At 41.6% G+C, this 25341-nt stretch overlaps 3 protein-coding genes and 1 long non-coding RNA gene across 18 annotated transcripts in view; 3 read left to right on the forward strand and 1 right to left on the reverse strand.

Annotated features, from left to right (window-relative positions):
• The window catches only part of RGL1 (ral guanine nucleotide dissociation stimulator like 1), a 79023-nt gene extending 76126 nt beyond the window's left edge, over positions 1–2897 (forward strand). Inside the window, exons 17-18 of the mRNA XM_082054809.1 lie at positions 612–726; positions 905–2897. Coding sequence (XP_081910935.1) covers positions 612–726; positions 905–1092 — 303 coding nt within the window. The 3' untranslated portion in view covers positions 1093–2897. The remainder of the gene's footprint in view (positions 1–611; positions 727–904) is intronic.
• On the reverse strand, positions 1431–5414 carry LOC309440758. The gene is made up of 2 exons (XR_014184259.1): positions 5062–5414; positions 1431–4904 (listed from the first exon to the last, which is right to left on the reverse strand). It is a non-coding gene; the product is annotated as an uncharacterized lncRNA (long non-coding RNA).
• Positions 5415–7442: 2028 nt separating this feature from the next.
• Positions 7443–19330, forward strand: LOC309440757 (uncharacterized protein). 13 transcript variants are annotated; one of them, XM_082054815.1, is made up of 10 exons: positions 7447–7486; positions 9287–9365; positions 11540–11597; positions 12304–12375; positions 12535–12799; positions 13644–13701; positions 16674–16747; positions 17561–17615; positions 17793–17859; positions 18978–19330. In XM_082054815.1, the coding sequence occupies exons 5-10, from the start codon at positions 12767–12769 to the stop codon at positions 19264–19266; spliced, it is 576 nt and encodes a 191-aa protein (XP_081910941.1). In that variant the 5' UTR covers positions 7447–7486; positions 9287–9365; positions 11540–11597; positions 12304–12375; positions 12535–12766; the 3' UTR covers positions 19267–19330. The 13 variants fall into 13 exon arrangements, 10 of the variants coding, with proteins under 10 accessions (XP_081910938.1, XP_081910940.1, XP_081910941.1 ...); XM_082054816.1 differs by having other exon boundaries at positions 11543–11597; XM_082054812.1 differs by lacking the exon at positions 12304–12375 and having other exon boundaries at positions 7443–7573.
• Positions 19331–19472: 142 nt separating this feature from the next.
• Positions 19473–25341, forward strand: part of RABGAP1L (RAB GTPase activating protein 1 like) — a gene marked incomplete at its 5' end in the record, with an annotated part of 227171 nt that continues 221302 nt past the window's right edge. The window contains one exon of one of the 3 annotated variants that reach the window (XM_082054685.1): positions 19473–19896. Of the gene's footprint in view, positions 19897–20141; positions 20162–25341 lie in introns of those variants that run through there. The other 2 variants (XM_082054683.1, XM_082054684.1) reach the window with 2 other exon arrangements.

Consider the following 25341-nt stretch of genomic DNA (forward strand, 5'->3'; position numbering starts at 1 on the left):
TCCTTCTGAGCTTCCTAATCTCGGCTGAACCTCGTGGTCGGCTCCCCTAATGCGTGGGGTTTGGGGTGCAGATCTGACCAGCTCACCAAGTGTAAACAGCAGGCCCTACAGCCTGACAACTTTGGCTGCTGGTGAGAAAAATAATTGTTCTGAGTGCCCAAGGCTCTGGAGGGAGCCCCGTGTCTGCTCCGCATGCACAGCACTTCCCCAGCAGAGAGCAAACCCAGCTACAAGGCCAAAACTCTTTGCAGGACATCAAAGAAAGTATTTAGCACAGGAGACTGTGGATTAATGGATGTCTGCAAACAGCAGCTGGGGCAGCTATTGCTGTGGATTTGATGGCTGCTGAGAACAAGGTCTCACTTCTCCAAGTAGTTGCTCAGGAGAGCAGAGGCTGTTGTCTTGAACTAAATCAACCACCACGTGTCACAAAGAGCACGTTTTAGTATCTGGCAGAATCTACTACGCAGTTACTGACCCATTGTAATTTTTCAGTACTTGGCAGTCTTTTCCAAGACCAAACAGTCTGCAGAAAGACAGGCCTTTGCTAATTATTAAATCATTATAGAGTGAATAAAGCAGAACCTCTCATTGCAACTCTCTCTTCCCAGATAACTAACCAAGAGAAGGCTCCTGCTGTCATCCAGAGAGCCATGGAGAAGCACAACCTGCAGTCTGGCTCAGTTGAGGATTACGAGCTGGTACAGATCATCTCTGAGGACAAAGGTGGGGAATCAGAACTCTGCTGCTGCTGCTTGAACAGTTCTGCTGCATTTTGAAGGAAAGAGTAAAATGTGAAGCAATGTTAGAAACACCATTGACATGTTGTCACAGCTGCCAGGGAGAATAAAGCCCTCGCTAACTGGTGCACAAATTAATGCTTGCTCTGCTCCCTCTCTTGCAGAGCTGGTGATCCCAGACAAGGCGAACGTATTCTACGCGATGAACACCCAGGCCAACTTCGATTTCATCCTGAGGAGAAAAGCTTCAGCCACAGGGCAGGTGCAAAGGAGGAGCCTGGGCAGCCTGACACTCCCCAGAACTGCAAAACGGGGGTGCTGGAGCAATAGGCTCAGCAAAGTCCCACTGTGAGGGAGCCACAGGCCCAGGGGGGAGAGCGATGAGAACTTTGCTGCCATCCAGTATTACAGCAGATGAATGTATCAGTATTCAACTCTGAAAACATTTGAGGCTGAAAGGCAAAGACCTACAGCCAGAGATGTGTCTCTCCTCCCTCGTACCAGTTACGGACTGACAGACACGGATTTACAGGACAATATGGACTGGAATTTTTTTTGTCATTGTTTTGCACATTAGCCTAGGAAGGTGAGAGCCTCAGTTTGAGGGGAAAACAGGACTGCAACATTTGTCTTAAGAACAGCATACAAGCCAACTCTTTTTGTGAGAAAACATATTCCTTCGTGCCAGTATTACACAGAAGAAAAAGTCTACATTTATTTTTATAGAACTGGAGAAGTCTCAATGCCACTCTGCCTCCAGCTGAGTGCTGGGAGCGCTGGTTTGCAGAAGGTGTGGGTGAGCCCAGTGCCACTGGCAGCTGCTGCCTCCAGGAGGCATCTGCATTCACAAAAAAGCAGGGTGGGTACGTCCCCAAACCCTCATTGCTGGAGACAGCACAACCTGCAAGCGTGTGTATTGCTTTCACACAGCTGGCAAATGTCTTTTTTTTGTTTGTTTTTTTTTTTTGCACTTGTTCTATGCCAGAAAATTACCAGTTTTTGGACTTTTTTTCCAAAGAACTTTTAAAGAGTGGACTGCACTTGCTTTTGGATGAATGTCATGGTTTGCTCATGAACAAGGCAAACAAACACGACTTGTCTGGATTTAGGTCTTAGTGCCGCTACAGGGTGGTTTCCTTTTACTTTGCTAACACGTTGAACAGAAATCGATGCCTTTTGCATGTATCCTGAGATACCTGATGTACCTCTTTGTAATGTGCAATCACTCGTCAAGAGCAAAATTTAACTCACATTTTCATTCACGTGGGGCAACTACATGCCCTTTTATTTTAAAAGTTCGTATTGAGGAGACAGCCGGGTTTTAAGCATTTACCCCAAACAGCCAGAGATTTTAGATACTTTTAGCATTATTTTTCATAATCTACAGGCACCTCCCTCATTCTTCGTACACCTCTATTTAATGGATTTCCTGACATGGTACAAACTTTCAGCTGGAATAAATAATTTAATTACCTGTTCTCTGTGAAACTTAAGATACTTCTTGAGTCCCTTCCCAGAACATTGGCTTCCTTGATAGGACAGTTAGAGATGTTATTTTTAAAAAGCCATAAGACATTGGATTGTAAGCAGGCTGTCTCTGAGATACATTAGTATTAGTTAAAATAATCTCAAATACTCTGATTTTTAAAATACTTAGGGCTCTTTTTTCCCCACTAGTTCCATAGCATTCGTTTTCAAAACTGGGTTCAGATGACATTAACAACGGGCACTAAACTCATGATGCAAACAGTGTTGCGCTGTACTGTTTTACACTACGGGAGGGTTTGTCACCTCTGTTTACAAGTAGCACCGCGCAGATCCCAGTCTGAATAGTTTAACAACTCCAATTGTGTTTGTGTTGAGAAGGTGAAGACGGTGAGTTTGTAACTGAGCCTTCGCCTTTGCTCAGAATTTGGGCAAAATTTCTACAGCAGTTTAGTTTTCTCAGCATTTCAGCAAAAGCTGCATCGATGTCTGGCCGGTGCCTTTGTCAGGGCTGTGTTGCTCCCTCAGAGGTTGTGTGTCTGTGTTGAGCTGAAAGGTGAATGTTCTTGATTTTAAAGTTACACTCTCCAAAAAATTATATATGAAAAAGATTTTTTTTAATTGCTTACCTGTAATCTTTATATAATAAGTATATAAACTTTTTTTCCACTATTTTTATGTCTAGAGTTAATCTACTTTCTTCTCTTAGACTTTATTACTGCATGGCAGTTGTGGGGTTTTTACTACACCTCACACCACTTCTCTGTCACTCTCTTCATCATTTTTACCATTTTAACTGGCCTTAACCTCTTCCAGCTCCCCAAACTCTCCCTGACACGACCCAGCAAGTGGCAGCAGCTCATCCCGAGCCATCACGTGCTGCAGGAGCCTGGGAGAGCTCAAGGCAGCAAAGCAAAAGCCTCAGTCACACACATCAACCTGCTATTGCTACGGAACAGGTTCTGCTTTTTAAGCTTTCAGTTTAACAATTTCTGTTTTAACTGGGTAGCTTATATACAAATTTTGCAACTTCTTCATGCAATCTTTCTCTTTTCGGTGACCGAATGAATTCTGTAGCAAGTTAATATTAGGTTGTGCAAAAGTAATTGCAGTTTTTGACCATGAACTTTAAATCATTATAACTAGTCTCAAACACATCTTTATTAATCAAAATAGGAACCATTACAATCAACATAGATTTGCCAATGAGAAATAAGTTTGTTTATTCCTGTAGCATAAAAATCCATGCCTTGGGACTCAATGAACTCTTGGAAAGCATTTTCAGCATCCTGCTGGTTGTAGAAGTGTTTTCTCTGTAAAACACTGAGATGCTTGAAGAGGTGGCAGTCGGTTGGTGAGAGGTCAGGTGAACACAACAGATGAGGCAAAACTTCATAACCCAATTCATTCAACTTTTGAAGCGTTGGTTGCATGATGTGTGGTCGGGTGTTTTCATGGAAAAGAATTGGGCCCTTTCTGGTGACCGATGTCAGCAGCAGGTGTTGCAGTTTTTGGTGCATCTCATTGATTTGCTGAGCAGGCTTCTCCAATGTAACGTTTTCACCGGGATTCAGAAACCTGCAGGGGATCAGACCGGCAGCAGAGCACCCAACAGTGACTGTGACCTTTTCTCAGTGCAAGCTTGGCTTTGGGAAGTGCTTTGGGCGTTCTTCTTGGTCCAGCCACTGAGCTTGTCATTGCTGGTTGTTGTATCAAATCCACTTTTTGTCACACATCACAATGCAATCAAGAAACGGTTCATTGTTCATTTAAGTCTCCTTCTCTGGAGACATTCAAGACCCGCCTGGACATGTTCCTGTGCGACCTCACCTAGGTGTTCCTGCTCCAGCAGGGGGATTGGACTAGATGATCTTTTGAGGTCCCTTCCAATCCCAAACATACTGTGATACTGTGATTGTTGTTGCGCAGAATGACACTTCAAAATGACCATTTTTTCGGTTTTTGGTCAGCTCATGAGGCACGCCCTTATCGAGCTGTTTCACCTTTCCAATTTGCTTCAAATGCCGAACAACACTAGAATGGTCAACATTGAGCTCTTCAGCAACTTCTGGTGTAGTTGTGAGAGGACCAGCTTCGATGATTGACCAAAGTTGGTCGTTATCACTTTCTGATGGCCGCCACTACGCTCCTCATCTTCAAAGCTCTTGTCTCCTTTGCGAAACTTCTCGAACCACCACCGCACTGTAGTTCGTTAGCAGTTCATGGCCCAAATGGGTTGTTCATATTGAATGTTGTCTTTGCTGCTTTACCACCCACTTTGAACTCTAAGAAAATTACTCGCATTTGCTTTTTTAGCTAAATCATTTCCATAGTCTAAAATAAATATGAAATGAACAGCAAGTAATAAGTCATTAGCAAAAAATTATGTATATATTTAAGAATGTATGTAATAGCAAATGGCAAATTTCAACAGTGCAAAAACTGCAATTACTTTTGCACCGACCTAATACAAAAGAAAAAGGTTGTGAGAGTTTCCATCTTTTCCCCATTGTCTACATCACGGCGTTTTTTTCCTCTTGGCCTCACAGTCGTGACCCTGTTGGGTTTCTTCAACCCAACAGCCACATTTGGAGTTTCCATAGTGAACTAACTACCTTTGAGCGCTGCCCATGCTGTCGTTTATCAAGTCGCTTCAGCCCTGGGGGAAGAGTCCTGGACCTGCAAAAGTCACACCCAGAGTCCCTGAGCCGTGGCCTTTGTCACCAAAGGGCCTCCCGCGTTACAACAGCAAAGGCAAAACCACAAAACACAACAACACAACCTCAATCCATTTCCCTCAGATAAATACGGGAGGCAGAGCAGACAGCGCACTCACCACACGGGCCGGGCTCCCCGCAGCGGTCACCGGCCCCTCAGCTGCGGCACACGGGGGCGGCCACAGCACCCGCGGGCCCCGGGGCTCCCCCGGCGCAGCGGCCGCTTTTCCGCCGGCTGCCTCTCCTCCCCGCTCCGCCACGATGCCGCTGCCGCCCGCCCCTTCCTGCGCCCGCCCTCCCGAGCAGGTGGGGCGGGACCGGCAGAAACAACCGAGTCACGCCGCGGGGCGCCGAGCGGGTTCGGTGGGGTGAGAAGATGGCGCTGCGGGGCTGTGGTGCCGCCACGCGCCGTGGGGAGCGTGTTGTCAGCTCACGTGAGGGACCGAGTGAGTTCCCTCCGCCCTCTCTCGCCTTTTGGGTGTGTTTTGTTTTCCTTTCAGCTCATTTTCTCGTCACCAGTGGTCATGGCGGGCGCAGCGAGGCTGTGGGGTGCAGGTGGAGGCTTTTCACACGCCCGGTGCAGCCTGAGGAGCGACCTGCGCGGGAGCCCCCTGCCCGCCATTTTCTGTCCCTCAGCGCCCGCAGCGGGCGGGGCGGGCTCTGCTCGGGGTTCGCTGCGGTTCCCGCTCCTTCCCGCCGTGCTGTCTCCCGCCAGCGAACCGCAGAGCTCTGGGGATGGGTTATTTCCTTGCTTAGAGGGATAAAACCACACGTGAGTGCTGTTCTCACGTAGGTGGCTGTGCAAGGCAAAGACCCCGTTGCTTTGCTCCCAGAGCCAGAACTGGCGCTGCTGCTGGAGAAGGTCGCCTGTAGGTTTCTTTGCTGCAGGACAAATTTAATTCATCCTCGCCCTCAAACAGCTCCCCAGGTAAGATGTTGGGGCCTCACCAAGCCCTTCTGTATCACGCAGTGTCTGAACTGCGCTTGGGCTACTGAAAACATTTAAGTTCTGAAATATCTTACAAGTGTTCCTGAAGACATGCTGCATGTAGTTAGCACATACTGATAAAGTGCTTTGAGAAATAATTGTTTAACTTCAGGATATTTCAAGGTAGCGTTGAACTGATTCCTGCTTGATGAAAACGTGAACTGTGGTATAAATTGCTAAGGAATTGATCCAAATCTGTTTCCTAATTTGCCAACGAGAAAAGAGTTTGGTGTTCCCATCCCATTCCCCGCAGGTTTTATCTGGATGTGCCCCGCTGCAGGCGGGAGGTCACAGTGCGGGATGCTGCACATGGAATCACCGCAATTCCGAACACTTTATAGCCTGTGAGGAGCACACCCTGTGCTGTCAGTTCATGGCACGACATGGAGGTGCCATTGAAACAGCGCAGTGTCGGGTCAGGAGTGACCAGAAACAGAGGCTTGAGAACAACCTGCAAAAGGAAACTGGGCTGTGACACGGAGACAGAAACGCGGAAACATATAACAGAGCTGAACTGCAGGACTTTAATCTTCAGTCCCTGTTTTGGACTTTTTTATTGATCACAGACATATTTTCATGTTAACTTTATTAGAAATGCGAGAGTAGCTAAATGTATTATTACTCTCAGTTTTATTCAATAAACCGTCTCTACTATTTAGTCTTTTCCACCAAAACAATTTAGCTTAGTGCTTATCAGGGATTACTGCTTGAATAAAATATTATTAAGAAGAGCTATTAAATTATTTTCTGAAAACGGGGGTTTTATGCCATATTCACAGGCATTTGGGATCTTATGAACACGGAATGCTCTGAACTTTACAAAAACCACATTTAACTTACTATGAGTTACATGAGAGGTGTAAATTGGGCAGTTTAGTTAAGTGTGAATCTTTATGGCAGTTTTACTGTTATTTCAAGAAGATTATCAGGAAAGATTTAGAAGTCTACAAACAAATCTAAACCAAGCAATGTTTGTAAGCATCAGAATCCTTAGTACCATCATTACATAATAAAATATCCGAATGAATTATTTAATCAAGAACATCATAGTTAGCCAGATTCGGAAATTAAGGTTCATCATAGATTAGTACATTATTATATTTTTACCATTCTGTTGGCATTGTAATATTTCCTACAATGCCCCAATGAAACATGAATACCACTTGTTCTTAATGACTGTATAAATTATGTAAGAGTCTTTGTCCTGCAGCACAAGCTTTCATGTAACCATTTGGCAAACTGCAGCATAGTTTGTTAAAAAAAAAATCTAATTCGTGATAGTCCTGTCTAATTAGTCTTCCCTCTTGGAAATGATCTAAGTAGTATCTCTGAGCATTGTTCCCGATCAATTTAATTATCATCTTCGTCCTGTTTTTCTAATTTAAAACTGTACATAACATATAAAATTCTCAATCCGCAATTGCCATCTTTTGCAGACTCCTCTCCGAAGTTATGCTAGAAACGTGAACCTCGCTGGAGTTCTGAGTAAGGAAGTTCAGGAAGTAAGGAAGAGTAAGTTCAGACACAGGAGCCGGCACCAGGAGCTGGAATGGAAGGTGCGCTCTGCAACCTTGGTTTAAAGCCACAGAAACTAGTACTGGCCCAGGCCTGAGCGAATCCTCTTGTGTCCAGGTTTAAAGCAGGTGATTGTATAGGGTGCATCATTCAGGTGTTTTATTCAGTCTGGGGTTTAATACTCCAATCTGGAGACTTCTGCCACTTCCTATACGTGGCTTCTGTACACGGTTCCTATATTGCTGAAAGGTTTTCATTTTCAGGTAGCTTAATTTTTCCCTGAGCATTTAATTCTGTTCCCACTTAGTGAATTCGGTTACCAGTATTTACTTGCTACCAACAACTACAATGTAGTTTACCACGGTACTGCATTGTTTTAATTTAAAGAAGTGGGATCTGAAGTGACTTGTGGTTCTTGTTAAGTAACATTGCAAGGGTGAGTGCTTTAAATCTCAACCCCCATTTTAGGCCTCCATCGCAGTAACGCTTTCTAATGATTATTTTTGTTCTGCATTTTAAAATAAGTTCAGAAATTTGTAGATGAGCTTGTTCTCTCTTGGCAACTGATTCCACAAGATGTATAGATTATTTTTAATGTCTGCTTTCCCCAGTTATGCAGCATTTCTTTGTATATGACACATTGCTTTAGCATATGAAACACAAAACGGTATTTGCTTTTAGGATCAGTGCTTTCATATCTTACTTCAGCTAATTATTAAATAGGCTGTAATTTAGTTATTCACATTGCTGCTTATGTCCTTATAAACCCATAGGAGTTAGTTTTGAGTCTACAACATATCATCTCAATTTTCCATTCCTTTTCTTTTTTTCTTTCCAAAAGGGAAATGTGTGGGCATGGTTCTAGGATTTTACGTTTGTGGCCACCCTAGTAATTTTCTTTAGATTATACATTGGAAATGAATCCCCATGTTAGCCTGTATGACTGAGAGAAATAGGTAAAATACCAGTGTAACTGTCAAATTGTATCATCTTCTGGTTCAATTTGTATATAACTCTTTCCATATAAAACTGTTATGAAACTGTAGTAGCAGAATAGCTGTCTTCATAAAAAGAAGGGTTTTTTAATGTGTTGGGAATGTTTCAGTTTGCTATTTCAATTATCTATGTGACCTGTAAAGCTCATGATTATGGAAAATTGCTCATTTTGAAACCTGTGATATCAGAATGAAAGGCAAGAACTAAGTAGTTTTCCAGCTGGCTGCAAGCATTTAAGAAAATGTCCTTGTTACTTCACACAGCCAAGATTCTTATGTATATCATATAAACCAAAAGATAACAAAAAAGAAAATCTTTAGCACTTTTTGTGCTTGACCATGATGTTAACGAAGTGTAAGATTCTTGCACCTTTATAAAATTCCACTGACAAAAGCAGAAGGCCAAAGCATATCTGCCCAGTGTAATTGCAGAAAGCCCCAGTACTCATTAATGAGTATGCTGAATATTGTCCACGCCCATGTAATCCATATGCAACTTTTAGAACTAGTTGTATGTGCATATTTTAACATAACAAGAGGGTGATGGCAAAATGAAGCCTTCCGCAGTGGAAGGACATGCTCAGTATCTCGACCATAACATAGAAGGTTTAGATTTCCTTCAGACAACAGGATGTAAAGGAATGTGAAGGGCACAAGTGTAAAATTAATATTCCTCCATGAATGCTTGTCTCTCAACCATTCAGCTTGCTCAGGCAAATAATACTATATAACCACCAAACATTATCAGATTTGTTTAAAAATTTGTAAAACGTTTTGCAGTTCTTTAGTGCTATGCATGACAGATTTGCAGAATATCAGTGCAGTTATTAACATTTGTGTTTTCAGGCTACTTGGAGTGCAAAAGCCCCAATGTAAATGTACCCTGTGAACAGTTGCTGTGAAAAAAGAAGAAATGATAAGGAAGGTAAGAAACTCCCTTTGTTGATTTCTTATTGTAAGTTTCACTTAACTGTCCCATCTCCTTATCCTCCTTGTCCCCTGACATTTAGAGGTGCAATATGCTGATGTAGCAGAGTGTGCCCCAGATCCTCGCTGTACTCCTTCCTGCTTCTCTGCTTGTGTGGAATTGCCCGGTTAATTTCAGTCCCAGAGCTTTCAATGTCATTCAGCAACATCCCTCTCTAAGCACGACAAAGGTTTGGCAGCCTTATAAAGTACAAGAATTCGCAGCATCACAAGAATGCAGAGCAGCTTGGAGGCTGTGTGGATATCGGAGATTTAATGTTCAGTGGGCAGAGCAAGTCAGAGTCATTACCACATACTTGTTGTTCTGGTGCCCTCTGCTGAAATAACCATCCTTTTGGGTTCTGAATCCCCCCGGAGAGGGCTCAGAGCCTCTGCCAAGTGCCACGTGCTGCCATCTCTTTATCTTGTCCATTAGCTCCTTGATTAGTTCCTTTTCTTCTCTGTCTCAACAAAAAGCAGAAGCATGACCCTTTATTACTTTTCCTTCCTCCAGCAGTACTTATGTTGAAATGTGTTCTTTGCCTTCATAACATTGTCCCATCACATTTTATAACAGCCTTTTATTTAGTTTAGTGGCTTATTTAGCAGTAATGTATGAGCTGAGATGATAAAGAGTTAAGAAAATTACATTTTCTAAGATTTCCCGCTTGCCTGTATGTATAAAACCACCTAAATTAGCAATGTAGTTTTGTTCCTTTCTGGGAGATTCCTCCTGTACTCTAAAACTGGAGGAGAATGAAAGGCAGGGTGATACAGTCAGCATGGGTCTTCTACAGCAAGTCAGTGCCTTTGCTTAGCTGCACGCAAAACCACAGCGTGACTCTCCCTTGGCAGGGGAAGCTGAACTGTAGAGGTTGAGCAAGTTTTCGGGTTCACCCAGCGAGCAGTGGCAAGATGAGGAGTGAACCCCATGCTCTGGTCTCGTCTTCCAGCCGGTGCAGCTTCTGCATCCTCCACACTTGTGTGTGTTACAGTCATTGCGTTACGACTAAACTGCAGTCTGAGTAATTCTTCCAATCAAATTCACAGGTAGAGCTCTGATATTACAAGTGAAAAGAGGGGCTGTCTTACATCTCTGTAGTCGCATCACATGCTACAGTAAAAGAGAACGTGCTGATAATTCCCAGCAATTATTTTTGCTGAGTATCATCCATAAAGACTCCAGGTTTTGTACTGGTTTGGTGTGAGCACACCGGGTACAAAACTTGCCCAGTGCCCTTTCCAACAAATGGGACTATCAGTTCCCCCAGGAAAATAAAAGTGAAGGCCCGAGTGAGCCTTAGGTATTCCTAATGTCTGAATAACTGCAGAAGGTAAGTTTAGGTGGTTTTGTATTAGTGTGGCTCTCAAGTAGCTGCTGCTTGTTCAGATGTCAGTTGTAGCAGTTTGTAAGAAGTGTATTGTTCAGGCAACTGCAGAGGGATGTTTTTACATTTCATCCTTTGGTGGTTTTTGAGAAGAGACCTAGAAATAAAAATGAATTTTATAACATGTAGCTGCTTGAAAAACAGTTTATAAAAAGCTTATTTTCAGTGGAAACATGTCTAGTATGTTTAGGTAGGCTGAGATTATTTTTTGGAGATCATAGCTGTATGGTAATTTCCTTTATTCTTTTACCGGATTCTACATATCGTGTCTACTCTGACAGGCAAATGCAAAACCGTACGTTTTTACTAAGAGTTTCCTCCTCCACTTTTACATTTCTTTTCAGCACAGTATTTTCTGTTTCCTGTCTCTCATTATTACTGTACTGGTAAAAAGCTGTTGCACACCACTCCAGCAATGCAATTGCAGAAGGAAACACAGAAATTTCAGAATTGTAAATGTACAGTATAATTTGTTCTGTTGTGTATGTTCATCTGTTTTTGGTAAATTGTCATCAAGAATTACATCGTTAATCCTAACCTTAAAAAACTTTTTATTAATGTAATGTTTCAACTACTAAATTTAGTTTTTCACTTGGTTAAAAAGAACATGGGTTTTGTAAAAAGAAGTTTCTGTCTTTTATGGTTAATAAAATAATGAGATTTTTTCAAACTTGGTGATTTGTTGGTTGAAGGCTGTAGTAACCTGACATGCCATGTGATGCTGCCCACTGTTCTTTGATTCCAGCAGGTGAAGGAGGCGGCATTTACAGAAGAAGAAAAAGGAAAATGACTGAAGAGAATCAGTAAGTTGAATGAAAAATAGTAACTAAGAGTGGAATTAGCTCTCATTACGAGACAGGAACAGATAGTATTTGTGGTTTGGCTAGTTGACTACTTTTAATGTTACTTTTCTACATAAGCTACTGATATAATTGCTAAAGAAACAACGAAAGGATTGGAATGTACTGTGAGCGCAGATGGAGCTTACATTGTATATACATTTTTAAGACATTCAATTAATTTCATTTTAGCAAGAGTGACATGAGTATCTTGGAGACTAATGAGTATTTATTACATACTCATTGAGGCACATGGAAGGTTACTGTGTGAGGAAAAGCTTCAGCCTGTTAACAAAATCAAGATATTGTGAGAAGCGCACTTTCTGTTCTCTTAGGGAAGTTTCTCCTTCGTACATAAGGCCACAGTATCTCTTAATACTTTTGGTGTTCCGATGGCTCTGCTAGGCAGACACCTGCTCCCTGTGTGTATCAACAGGAGTCGGAACATAAGTTATTCGTCTTCGTCCTAAAGTCCTCGGTCTTTACAACTTGACTGTACTGGAACTTCAGTTCAGAGACTGGATATCAGAAGGTTGTTTATATTGCAGTTTATGACTGTCTCTCCCAGGCAGCAGCTTCTCTTATCAATGTTTCCGTTAACGGTGCTCTGCAAATAAAGAGGCGTCCTCTGTTTTCATACACAAAAAACACCTTATATTTCCCTCCACAGGAAGTGTGTATGCATATATACATCTATTTGCATATTAAATAGACAATATAAAACTGTTTTTACCCAACACAGGTGAGTGAAACAGAAAACTAGTAGTTTGCTCTCACCTAGTAGAAAACTAGTTGAGAGCAAACCTGTTTATACACTGATCTCTGAGGTGTAACAGCTAGAACTCACAAGGGTCAGGAGACAGAGACTGAAACAAACTGCCTTTGTCTTGCACTTCTCAAGCTCACAAATCTTAAGGAGAATACTGGGATATGCAATGTGGATGTTCCAGCTCAAGCCCAGCACCACCGCTGTACGAACCATCAGGCTCACAAGCCATGCGGCGCTCTGACCTGAAGAGATATCACCCTGAAAAGATACATTCCACGCGCTACCTTTAGCCTTAACGAATCTTTGGCAAATACCTCAACAAACAACACCACTGTCTCTCTGTGAAATACTATTCAGAAGACTGATGCAGCTCCCTGGAACTGATGTATCCACCCATGTAAGTTTATTAGCAGGAGATAAAAACAACCCAGAGAATTTTACAAGTTCATAGATAACTAAAATGTGATTGGGCCCAGGCACAGGTTGTACAACCAGGACCTCTAGAAGGGGCTCTGCACTCCTTCAACCTAGGGAATGATGTTTGACTAAAGTACACAAAAGGAAGGGTAACTGACCTCCTCGGTGGGAGGGACCGTTTTTGGTATCACTAACCTTTCTCAGCACTAAAGGTGGAAGGAGAATCGAGTTGGATCCACCACTCTCACCCGAAAGCTGTGACCAGTTCTTGTAATTCTTCATGATGATTAAATACTGAGCTGCAGCATAGCAAGTTATTGCTTCTCAAGTTTTTGGAAGTTCTCTGTCACAGGAATCTACTGTGTCATCAGACTAGAACTGCTTCATTGCTCTTCATTTGTCAGCTTTTCTCTGAAGCCTGAAAGAGATCTGCGCTCCCATAACCTTGAATCCCATGGCTGTTTAGGTATTAGACATTACCGGCAGCCACGTGACGGATATTTTCTTCAGAAAACAGTTTCTCGCACAACTTCCAATTTTCTTATTCTTCAGAACTTGCAGATGAAGGAGTTGCTTTGAAGGTCAGGGCTTCTTGTAATAGGTACACATGCTGTTGAGTAGAGACATGTTGATGAAAGGGAAGGCTTTATTTGCCCCATGCCGTGTTTGTGTGGGTATGGCTGTATGTTCTCATATATATATATATATATTTAGATAGACAGATCTCAATATGTGTATGTGCATGAAGATAAAGGCACTCGGTGATGGGATGGCAGCGTTTCCTGTCAGACATTTTTGGACTTACCTAATTTTGTTTCTTGTAGTTAAAACAAGATAAAGATGATCTAACTCAGCATCATGAAATGCATGCATTGGAACTATGTAAGTACCAAGAAAAAATAAAAGATATTACTTCGTTTTTTTGACAGAGAGCTATAGTCACCTGAGCATCTCAAGGAAAGCACAATTATAGTCTACATTAATTGACTGATACATAATTGGCTACAGCATGTGCGTGAGCACCTCTCATATTCAGTTGTGCACTGTGTATAACGTGTACAACAGTTAGGCAAAATATACAAGGAAAACTGATTTGACTTCCGCACACTCTGTTTAATGGTTTGGTAATTTTGCTATAGATTTAGACTCTGCTGCTTTTTCATAATGCCATACACAAGCCAGAGAGAAAAATAAGTCATAGTGGTAAGACCTCTGTAAAACTTAGATTATCAAGTGAATTTGTAGTACATAAACAGTGAAGTGGTAGCTTACATGAAGCAGTATTATCTCTACTTCTAGGTCTCTGCAGGTCTTCAAAAGATCAATATAATAATTATCAGCTTTTGCATTAAAATTACCTGATTTTTCCAGCCCTGTTTTATATAAAAATCCAACCCTGAGATACTTAAAAGTGTAGAAATGATTTTTTTTCCCCATGAAATCTGGGCTCAGTAATGACAATCAAATCCACATTTCTCAGAAGGAGGCAGCTTCCTTGATACCTGTGCTCTTCTCCTTGCCCCCAAAAAAGGAGAAGTGATGCTCCTTTCATTTTACTGCCCATTTCCTGAGCTGAGCCCCTTCCTTTAACAATGCCATTTGAAGCCTGGCACTCAGTTCAGATGTTACAGCGCCAAGAAGGCCACAAACAGCCCAGTCACTTTTATCCTGATACACAGAAAGGACCAGTAGAATCCCTTTGCGTGCTTGCAGTCCCATATGTAGTCATATATAGTTCTAATTGACTGAAAGACAGTAAAAAAGTTAAATTTATTATGCAAAATTTCGAAGTCAAAGGAAGCTTTATTGCCATCAGGAACTTAACAGCTAGGAAAGTCTTCTGCTGAGCCCTAGGGACAGGGATGGTGTTTCTCCTCACAAGGCACAGGACATGTTGACAGGTAGCAAAGGGGTTTTATCTGTTGATGGTGTTATGCAGATGTCATCAGCTGCGTCTTGCAAACTACACGGCTCTAAGAAGTGTGTAGCTACAGAAGGGATGCTGCTCTTTAACGTCTAGATTATATTATAGAGTTAGGTGTTTATATGCCACAGGAATCCTTCTGGGTGTAGTTTTCAAATGGCTCTTAACTATTGAATAATGTCTAATTCACAAAATTGTTATAATGATCTTTATAATTCAGGCTTTCTCATTCCCTTCTGTTACTTCTCTGGAAAGTTAGACAAGTCTTCCATTAATAATTCCTCATAGGTCTTTATTTTTCTGTTATTATGGTATCTTAAGTTTCTGAGGTATTAATATTCTAAAGAGTAACTGCATTGCTAAATGACTCATGCAGAAGTAACAAGGAAATTAAGCCCTAAATTTGTAAATCTGCGACATACAAAAAGATCACACCAAATCTCATTAAAATATAGCACGGATATGTAAGAATAACAAATTATTGTTTGATTTCTACAAAAAGAACATTGGTAACTTTTAAAATCTCAGTAGACACAATCTCATTTTTAATTAAAGTTGATTTGTATGGTTATGCAATTACACACTATCTCATTAAAATGTCAAAATACTTTATAGTCATTCCCTTCTGTCTCAGTTCTGACACTGGGTAGTGTAGATCTCAATTTATATTTGTAAAATAGAATAATACTGGGTTTTTTTTGAGGCAGCTAAATGTGAAAGAATTTGGAAATTTAGTCTATAGCTGTAAGAACACAAAGGCCACATTTTCACAATCAAAACTTTAGAAAAACCTCTGTGTGTTTTCTCCAACTTAATACTGCTAAAAATAAGCTATTGTTTCCATTGCAGTTACTGTCAGATTCTTACTGATTTATTCTGTCAGAAATAACTTGTCAACTCACTATTGAACCACCAAATATGGGAAACTAACAACCAAATTATAAAATGGATTATCTATATTCTGTTCTTGGTTATGTGGACAGTGTTTATTTAGGGCTGTGTAACTGTTTAATTAGAAAACTTGAAATGTACTGAACATCCTAAATGCATCAAACTTCTCCACAGCTTGTATCTAGAAAGTCTCAATAAGTAGTCAAAAAGTGAAATGCATCCCATAAAGTGTTGATTAATTACCTGTTGAAGGCAGTTTGACTTCTGGCATATGATGTTTGGCACCAGCCCTCTGATTTTAAGGGTATCAAACCTCCCTAGAGAAAAGTCACTGCGTGAGCCTATTCCTGAGTATTTCCTTCCAGTGCTGGTAGTTATCAACTCTCAGTAAGGTTTTATATTTATCTCAGAAATTCTGATTTAACAAGAATAATACAAACACAGAAAAAGTTGATGGGACCATGCCATCCATGCAAGTTTCACACTATAGTATATTCTAAAATAGAGAGAAGGTTAAATGCAATTCCCTCTACCAAGACAAATGTTTATATGTGAGCTCTGTAGAGGGCAGGTTGTAGAAATACACGTGGGCTTCATAGCTCCAATTAAGTGTGCAACTGGATTCCTGTATCACCACCTGTGCAGTAGTGGTGCACCTTCAGCTCCTTGTAGTGGATCATGCAGGAGAGGCCTGGCATTGATTTTTTTTGTTGTTGTTTTGTTTGTTTTCTTGGTGGATTTGAAAAGAAATGATCTTAATTTCTTCCCCCCCAACGTATGGATGCTCTGCATCTTCAGGATTTGTATCACACCTCACAGGATATTAAGGATATGAAGATTTAAGTACACTAAAAAAGAAAGTCCCATTATGTGTTTTAGCTGAGGAGTTCATTATGCAGCAAAACAATTATTTCCATTATCAAACAAATGGGCTGATACATTTATTTACTTTTCCAGTACTCATACAGACTGCTTTCTTTACATCAAATTCTCTCCTTTTTTTCCAAGGCTGACCAATCATATGTGTTTGAGTTTTCAGATGTCCAGCTGAACTTCTTTCAGTCATACTTGAGCATGACTCAAGGTCAACTTGTCCAGACTTCTGGTAGTGCTGTATGTTCTCCACAGATTTGTCTCATTGGAAGGAGGTGCCCGAAGCTGAGAAGTGTTCTTCACCAAAAGCCTTTTGGAGCTCAGTGGAGTGGAAGAATTGCTTTGCTTTTCTTGTGTTTGACAGTCTTTTTCTACATTTCAGTAAAGCAGTCACATTTTTTTATACTACTGAATTGCTGTTGACTCATTTTCTATTTGGGAACTGCTATGATTCAAGACTTCTCTCTGTAAAGCAACTGCTTATCCAGTTTGTCTCCAGCTTATATTTTTGCAGTCAGTTATTCCCAGCTATACATAATAGTTTCTTGCCTTATTGAATTACATCCTATTTACTTCAGATCTTTGTTCAACTCATCACAATTTGTTCAATGCTAATTGCATCTTCCAAAATGCTTCCAGCTCTCACTCGAACAGAATATCCTCCACAAATATGATAAAAGATATTCTCCTGTTGCATCACGTAAGCAGTTCAGGACTTGGGATGCGAACATCTGGAGATCTCACTTGGTACAGACTTACTGGGTGGTGAATCACTTGACACCACTTCTGAGTGCCATTTTCTAACCATTTCACACAAGTTTTGTCTGGCCAGTGCTGCTCTGTCCTTCTTACGAGAGTATTAGATGATGTAGCGTCAGAAGCCTCGCTGAAGTCAAGATTCCACGATTTGTTTTTAAGATGTTATTATTAATTATTATTAATCTTCTCATCCAAGGCCTTACAAATAATTTGCTTAGCAGTTTGTTCCAGTATTTTGCCTGACACAAAGTAAAGCTGGCTGGACTGATTCCCACCCTTTTCTTTCTTTTTAAGGTAGGCACTGTTTCCTTTTCCTGCTCCTGTGGACTCTCAGCTCTGAGTTCTGAAGGTAATTGCTAATAGCTCAGAGATTGCTGAGCCATTTCGCTAAGTATGTTGGCTGAAACAGCTGGCACACGACTTCCGTACACATCTTACTTTAGTAAAACCTATTTCTTTCCTTAGTTTAGCTTGATCATTTGTTTTTACGTTGCTGTTGTTAACCGTGTAAACCATCTGATTACAGCTGACATTTTGGAGAAGAACAATGCAAAAAACATGAGGAGCACCTGTTCTTCCCCAGCAATCTTTCATGTAATCTTTTTGTTGTTACACTCTATGGCTTTTTGATGGTTTTAGCTCATTTTGTATGTTAACCTTTCTGGATTTTCCCTACATATTACAACAATCACTTTGTTGTGGGTTTTAGTAATTTAAGCTAGTTTCTGCTTTTTTAAAAGGTGCAAAGCCATTGAAATGGTTTAGATTTAGCCAGACTCTTCTCTTGCTAGCTTGCTTTCTCATTGCGATGCTCTGTTTGCAGCCTTCGTGGTGATTCTATAGGAGATGGCAAACTTTGCAGAGTGTACTTTGCCTTAGATTTACTACAGTGGGGTTTGGCATTCAAGCTGTGAGTTTGCTGAAACTTATTTTCTTCAAGCCTATTGGTTTGATTTTTCTTCCTTCCCTTTTGAAGAGTTATTAAATTAATGACCACCGTCACCCATATCGCCTCCCAAATTCCTTTCTGAGTAGCTATCTACCTAGTCCAAGTCTCGTTATCACTAGTTGCTACGCTTTGGATGATTTTGTTCAGATTAAAGTACCATGCACTTGATCTTTTTCATTTGTGGGTTGCTAAGGGGTCTTTGCTGTGACACTGCTCTTTTCCTTTCCACCATTATCCAAAGATTTTCACTACCTCTTGTGCCCTATGTTCCTTTTCTCCTACCTGTGCTTCCTGAACGCTCTGCCTTTCCATAACAATAACCAGTTATGAGAATTTATTCATAGTTTTTGTTATCAATATACTGACTTTCAGTTCCTCCTGTTTATCGCCCATATTCTTACACAAGCGTGCAGCATCTGAGTACAACACCAGGGAACCTTTTTTCTTATTATTCCTCTATTGTAATACTCATTAAAATTGTTCCCTTCCTCCCCCTTAATTTTTGTTGTTTCTCCATGCTTCTGTGGTTTATCTGAACCCTGGGGTTTGATAAAAATTATCTGAAGATAATTTAATTTACACTAGCTGCGGATGACTAGGAAAGGCATGTAATAGTAACAAAGTGAGGGACTGGTGTAGCATCTCCTTTGCTCACCAGCTTTGAGACAGATTTGTTACAGCGCAGCAATGCAAAAAGCCAAATAAACCCAATAAATCATCTCTCTGTTTGCACATTCAGAACTTGCTCTGCTTTTCTTACAGCATACAAGTGAGCATTCAGGAGAACGAAACACTTGGACGTATCAGCTTTCAGTACCTGTGCTCTGACGGTGCATTAAAAATTCCTCCAAAATCGGAGCTACGTGTTTTTGCTGCTACAACTAATTGCACTTCAGCTTTTTCCCCAAAGTTGGGGTTTATTGTCACAGTGACAAAACAACATACAGACAGGACACAGCTGGACACAGCCCGCTTGTCTTTCACCCAACAACGTTATTTTATTTCAGACTGTGCACTGACATTCCTTAAGGTTTTGCTGATCCACATCTGAAGTGAAAAGAGCAGAGACAAGCTGTATAAATTATGTGGTTAATTTAAATGTAATTTGTTTCACACGCAAGACAAAAAAGAAAAGAAACCAACAGGACAATCTCTTATTATTTAAACATAAACAATGCTGGTATTTATTTAAATATACACGTATATTTACTATTTAAATATTTGTTTAACCATACAAACACACTATTGATAAGCAAACACTGTCTACCGAGACTGGGGTACAAAAGGGAAACTTTAAAAAGTTGGTGTGGGGTTTGTTTTTTTTTTTTGAGAGTACCACGATCTGTGGGTCGCTGCCACAGTTTTAAAGTTGCAGTCAAGAGTTCTGACGCCTTTAACCCTTTTCTGCGAGCGGGACCGTTTCTTGGGGGCCGAAAAGCGCCGTTTACCGGCGGCGCCGCTGACACGGCGGAGTCACAGGGGGAGGGAGCGGCGCTCGCGCGCCCCCGCGCGCCCCGCCATCCGCCCGCCGCCGGAATGTGGACGGCGCCGGCCCGGCCCTGAGGCGGCTGCGCGGCCCGCCGAGCCGTTCCCGGCCGGCCTCCCACCGGCCCCGCTCCGCTGCGCAGAGAGCCCCGGAGGCGGAGGACGCGGCGGCGGGAGGACGGCTCGGCTGGCAGCGGTGAGAGGGGCGGGCGCTGCCCGGGCCTCCTTCGCCGGGTGAGGGGAGGGAGCGGGGGGTCTCGCGAGGGCTGCGGGCGGGAAGCGCCGTCGCTCCCTGAGGAGAAGCGGCCGGGCCGTGTCGCGGGGTGGCAGCGCCCGCTGACCTGAGGTGGATTCCTCCTTCCGCGGGCCCTGCCGGCTCGGCCGCGGCCCCGGGAGCCGCCGGCTGCCCCCGGCTGCCCGGCCTGGCCCCTCCCGGCGGCGGCGGAGGGAGGAGGCGTGAGGTGCGTGGCTGTTCGGGGGCTGGTGCCGGTGCTGCGTGTGGTGTTTGTGTGCGGAGGGGAGTTCCCGTGCGCCGCTGGCGCGGGGGCACGGAGGAGAGTGCGGGATTTAAAAAATAAAGTTGTTTTCCTGGTGAGGGAAGGGAGAGGGCTGTGGAAGAGTTCATCTCCCTTCCTCCTCCTCCTCCTTAGGAAAAGTGAAGTCACTTCCCAAGAGCCCAAAGTAGCAAACTGCTGTCCTAAATCTCTGCTGTCTACATGCCTCAGATTCATCCACTTTTTTTTTTTTCTTCTGGTGTGTGTGGGGGGAGGATCTTTCCTCCTTTCCTCTTTTCCTCTTTTCCTCCTTTCCTCCTTTCCTCCTTTCCTCCTTTCCTCCTTTCCTCCTTTCCTCTTTTCCTCTTTTCCTCTTTTCCTCTTTTCCTCTTTTCCTCTTTTCCTCTTTTCCTCCTTTCCTCTTTTCCTCCTTTCCTCTTTTCCTCCTTTCCTCCTCTCCTCCTCTCCTCCTCTCCTCCTCTCCTCCTCTCCTCCTCTCCTCCCTCCCTCCTTTTCTTCCCCTTTTCCCCTTCTCCCCTTTTCTCTTTTTTTTCTCTTCTTTCTGTTTTTCTCAAGCCTCCTTCCACAGTCAGGCCCTCCCTAGCTGTGACCTGGTCCCAAACTCCTTTTCCTTACATAGGGTGCTTCAAAAGCTTGCAGAGCCCATCTGAAGCGGGTCTGGAGCTCCAAATGCAATAGACTGGGCAGCTCTGCTCACCTGGGACTTCGTGGAGTGTGCTGTGTACTTTGCTCTCACTGTCACTCTTTCAAAACTCCGTTGTTAAGATTGCTTGTGTTGTAGATAAATCATAACTTATCATATTTCATAGCTGCATGCATGTATGCATTTATTATTTTGTGTAAAAGGGGAAAAAATGATTTAAAGTGTCATCTCCTCTTTAAAATGGAAACAAATCCAGCCGCAAACAAGAAATCACTTGCTTGGTTAAGCGCTGCTTTTCTCTGTCACTGTCAGGCTGTGGTCTCATAACCATGTTGGTGACTTTTCAAATAAAACTTTGGAGAAGGGTAACTGTCCTTTCTGTCTCCAAAGAGGAATTTTGGTGGTGTTACAGGCAGCATTTTCTTACTCCTTTAAATTCAGGAAAGGTGCTGTCTGAATCTCTGTCATATAGGCCAAAATCCTGAGTGCCTGTCAGATTGACTTGTGCTCCAGATCTTATGAAGATTAACTGGGACTGTAAGCTTAGTTCTGCAAGTTATGCTTGTGTGTATGTTTTAAGTAGAATTGTAGTCAATAAAACAATTTGTTTATGTGGGTTGTATGGTATTAATGATACTAATTAAGAGGTTAGTTTGCAGTTTAAACTTGAAGGGACTACAAATATATTTACACACAGGAAATACAAATTGACTCCAGTGTTGTAAGAAATGAAGCTGAATTGGAGCATTATTGGAAGTACTCTGCAGTGTTTTCTTTAAGGGGGTTACAGTGAAATGTGTTGCTTGGTTAAAAATAGAATTCAGTCCTTTAAAAAGTGATTCACTGGCTGAGATTTGGTCATGTTAGCAAGGGGATTTCAAAAAGATCCAGGGCATAATGTGGCTTTCTGTGGAAACCTGGTTCTTGGTGCGTACTCCCCGGCATTTGAAGACAATCTGTGTTGTGGCCGCACCTTCCCTTGTGTCGTCAATGGGACTTCCACAGCTAGGAAGTGAATTAAGAGAATTGATCTGGTCAAAAAGCAGTACTTTTATTTCTTTGTTTTCCCTCTCTGAGTTACTTTTTGGTTAGAACAACTTCCTGAACCAGCTCGCTTGCCCAGTCGTACAGACATTGTCTCAATTCAGAGAAGGAAGAGATGTGTTGGTAGGCAGGAGTGTGTAACTGCAGTCCTGGTACGGTCGCGTAAGTTGTGATGGGTGATGTGCTTATCTGGGTTGTGATTTTATGGTCAGTAAGTTAATATAAGAAGGCACTACTGCTGGGTTTTTTTATTTGCTTATGCCACTTGTGGTGAAGTTAGCAAAGGATAGTAAAGGTGGTAGGAGCTTGCTCTCAGTTCTGGCTTACCTTGATTGTGAAGGTGTCTATTTTTCTTTTTTATTTACTTTTGGCAACATTAAATGGACTATGGCTTTTTAAGAGCCACCTCTCTGTTTCTCTTCTGTGCATCCACAGAAGCAGCTGCTGTCTTCTGCTCTCTCTCTTGTATATTCTTTCTTCTCTCTAGACTTTTTGTTGATTCATTAATTGTAAGGAATGATCTGGGCATTGTTAGATAGGGACTTCTGTAAGTTTATTCAGCTTTAATTTAAAAATAATCAGTTGTATATTGTTATTACCTCTGCTATAGTTGGAAGGCTATTTCAAACTTGGCTAACAATTGCTTTACAATCTAGATCAATTTGTCATTGAGTTATACCAATTTTATGTACTGATGTATGTTATATTGGCATTTTTGATCTTTGTATCAAAAGCAGCAACACTCTTAAACATGTAGATGCAAAAATGTGTTGAAGTGCGACACCGGGTGTTTCTTTTCCCTTTTGACCACTTGCTATACTCATCTTTGCTGTAATAGCTCTCACTCTCTCCCCATTAATTTTAGCCTCTACCTTCTAAGTGCAAGTTAAAATGTACATTTCAAGGATTAACACTGAGCTTCATAGAGGTGTCCTTTTAATGGAGAGTAAGGTGTTCTCAAGTGTATTTTCAGGACCCTCAGATACATCCAATCTGGTCCCATGGACTTGTGTGTTTTCAGTTTCCTGAAGTGCTTCCGAACTCCATCATCCTTTTTTGGGGATGACTCTACTCCAGCAGACTCTGCTGCTTGGCTCAGGGCTTTGGGAAGCTTGAGGGTAGACCGTCCCAGTGAAAGGTAGAGCAAAATATGTATTGAGTATGTGAATTTTTTCCATTGCTACCAGGTCCCCTGTCCCACGGAGCAGAGGGAGCACTTTTTGCTCAGCCTTCCTTTTGCTGCTGATCCAGGAGTCATTGCTCGTCATCCCTTGTCAGTTTGAGCTGCAGCTGGATGTTGATTTCCCCAATGCTGTCCTTGCATGCACAGCCGTGTCTGTGCTCCTCTTGTGCAGCCTCTTTCTGCTGCTACCTCCTGTGTGCTTCTGAAGCAGAGATCAGAACTGGTTCATTTTACCCTTTCATATCTAGAAAGGTGTGAGACTTCGAAAATAAATATTTTTAAGTTTTCTTTAATAAATTATTCTACCCTCGGAATGAAATGTTTGAATGAAAGATGTCAGTTCCTCTTAAGCAATAAGCATAACCAAACTCTTGTGATATGGGAGTAAGTCCTGTCTAAAATATAGACTGCAACTTGTACTGTGGTGCCAAGGAGACAAAACAATGAGAAAAATGAACCACACCTCTTTTTTTTTTTTTTCGGCCATAATTAAAATGATTAATGCCAGGTAGCAATTTACAGCCTCAGTGTATGCCTATCCCTTTTTGAGCATTGTAGATAAAAAGGAGATGTTGATAATTAGCAGCAAGATGGTTGAATAAATATTTAGCTTAATGCAGTCTGTATGTAAGTGCTTTCAATTGAAATTCATTTGATGTTTTTCTGTCGATGTATAAATTCCTTTTAGAAATTATTGGAATAAAAAATTTTGAAATTGAGCCATTTTAAGTGTGTAATGGGAGATTTTTTTTTTATTTATTCAACAAAAAAAGAGAGGGAGAGAGTTGTTGAGTTATGCTCTGTGCAAACAATTTGAAACAAAGTTCTTAGTTGATTTAAACCTTCTGCATGACCTTACCTGCATTTTCTTAACTGGTGTGATCTGTGCTGAGGGACTTTTGTTACCTTAGCAGCACCAAGATAAAGCCTTGGTTATAGGCCCAGGTATGCCAGGTACTGGTCTCACTTTTCTGTCTGAATAGGTCATCCGTTTGGTCTAGAAATATGGTTTTTTAGCATACTGGGGAGTTCTGAGTGGATTTCTAATATAGTAGGAAAGTATTTGCGTCGAGTTACATTTGTCTGCAAAACGATGCTCAGTAACTGCTGCTGTTCATGGTAAAATGTCGGTGTGCACGTTTGCCTTTCGAGTGTGATCTTTCGTTTTATGGTGGAGCTCATTACTAGTGATGGTGAGCAACTCTCTGGCTTAATTGCTCAAATTCTTAGTATCTCCTGTATGATTTCTAAATAGGAAATAAAAGGTCAAAGGGCAGAAAAAGAAGTAAAAGGTATTTTTAAGAACCAGTAAATGATCAGAACAGGATTTCAGTCACTGACTGAATGTAAGAGTGGATCTTGAAGGCCGTTTGCCAAGTGGCTGAGTATGGTTTCCATATTGCTGTGGGGCTTAGAAGTGCAGTAACTCACTCAACTTCCTGTAGTAAGTTGGTGATGCGGATGAGGAGTGGAATGATTGAGAATGTGACAAAAAAGGCCTTACTCAATACTCGCTATGAAACTTGTGTTGTAGTAATCCTTTTATTATAAGGAATCAGTTTTGAGTAATTTATCATTCACGACCAATCCCTGGTCTTTTCTGGTAGGCAAATGCAGTTGTCAGAATGTCTCTTACATTATCTTGGCTGTTGCTGTTGCTGTTTTATTCTTCCCAAAACTTCTATATGGCAAGTTTTGTATTGCAAGATGTAGAGGTCGAAGTTTCCAGAGGACGGTTACTTAGTATTTATGGAATAGTCTTGAAGTTATAGTTCTTGTTAGTGATAAGTGATACTTAAACCTCTGTAATTTCAGGGTGCTGAAGTTAAGTAGCTGTACTTTCAATTCTAGCATAGCTGACCTTTCTAATTAGGTCATGTCTGTTATACGTATCTTAGGACACAGCACCAGATTTTTATAGGGTGTGAAGCATATTCCAGATGCTCATCCATTGCACTTGTCTGTGCATTCGATGGGCTAACCTTATTTTTCCTTTTGGAAAGAGTCAAAGTTAAGGGCTTTCTCTGAGAATCTTATTTTAAGGATTTAATTTTATTGTGAGCTAATCGTTAATTTTTGTAATCTTCACTACTGTTTAGGCAAATAGATCCTTTTATTGTAAGGTTTCTACCTTAACTAGAAATGCACCACCACCCTCTCTGCAGCAGTGTTTTATTTAAAAAGTAGTTATACTGAAATACATTGCTTTACACTCTATTCAGTACAATTACTAATCTCAGGTTATGGCCTTACAGT

This window comes from Streptopelia decaocto, assembly GCF_964273445.1.
Source record: "Streptopelia decaocto genome assembly, chromosome: 5".
NCBI classification, from domain to species: domain Eukaryota; kingdom Metazoa; phylum Chordata; class Aves; order Columbiformes; family Columbidae; genus Streptopelia; species Streptopelia decaocto.

Coding starts and splice junctions, on each gene's coding strand:
- LOC309440757 (XM_082054812.1), top strand. CDS start 12,767: ATGCAGCTCCCTGGAACTGATGTATCCACCCAT. Junction 13,702..16,673: donor AATGCATGCATTGGAACTAT/GTAAGTACCAAG, acceptor TTGAGTTTTCAG/ATGTCCAGCTGAACTTCTTT. Junction 17,616..17,792: donor CTCAGCTCTGAGTTCTGAAG/GTAATTGCTAAT, acceptor ATCTGATTACAG/CTGACATTTTGGAGAAGAAC.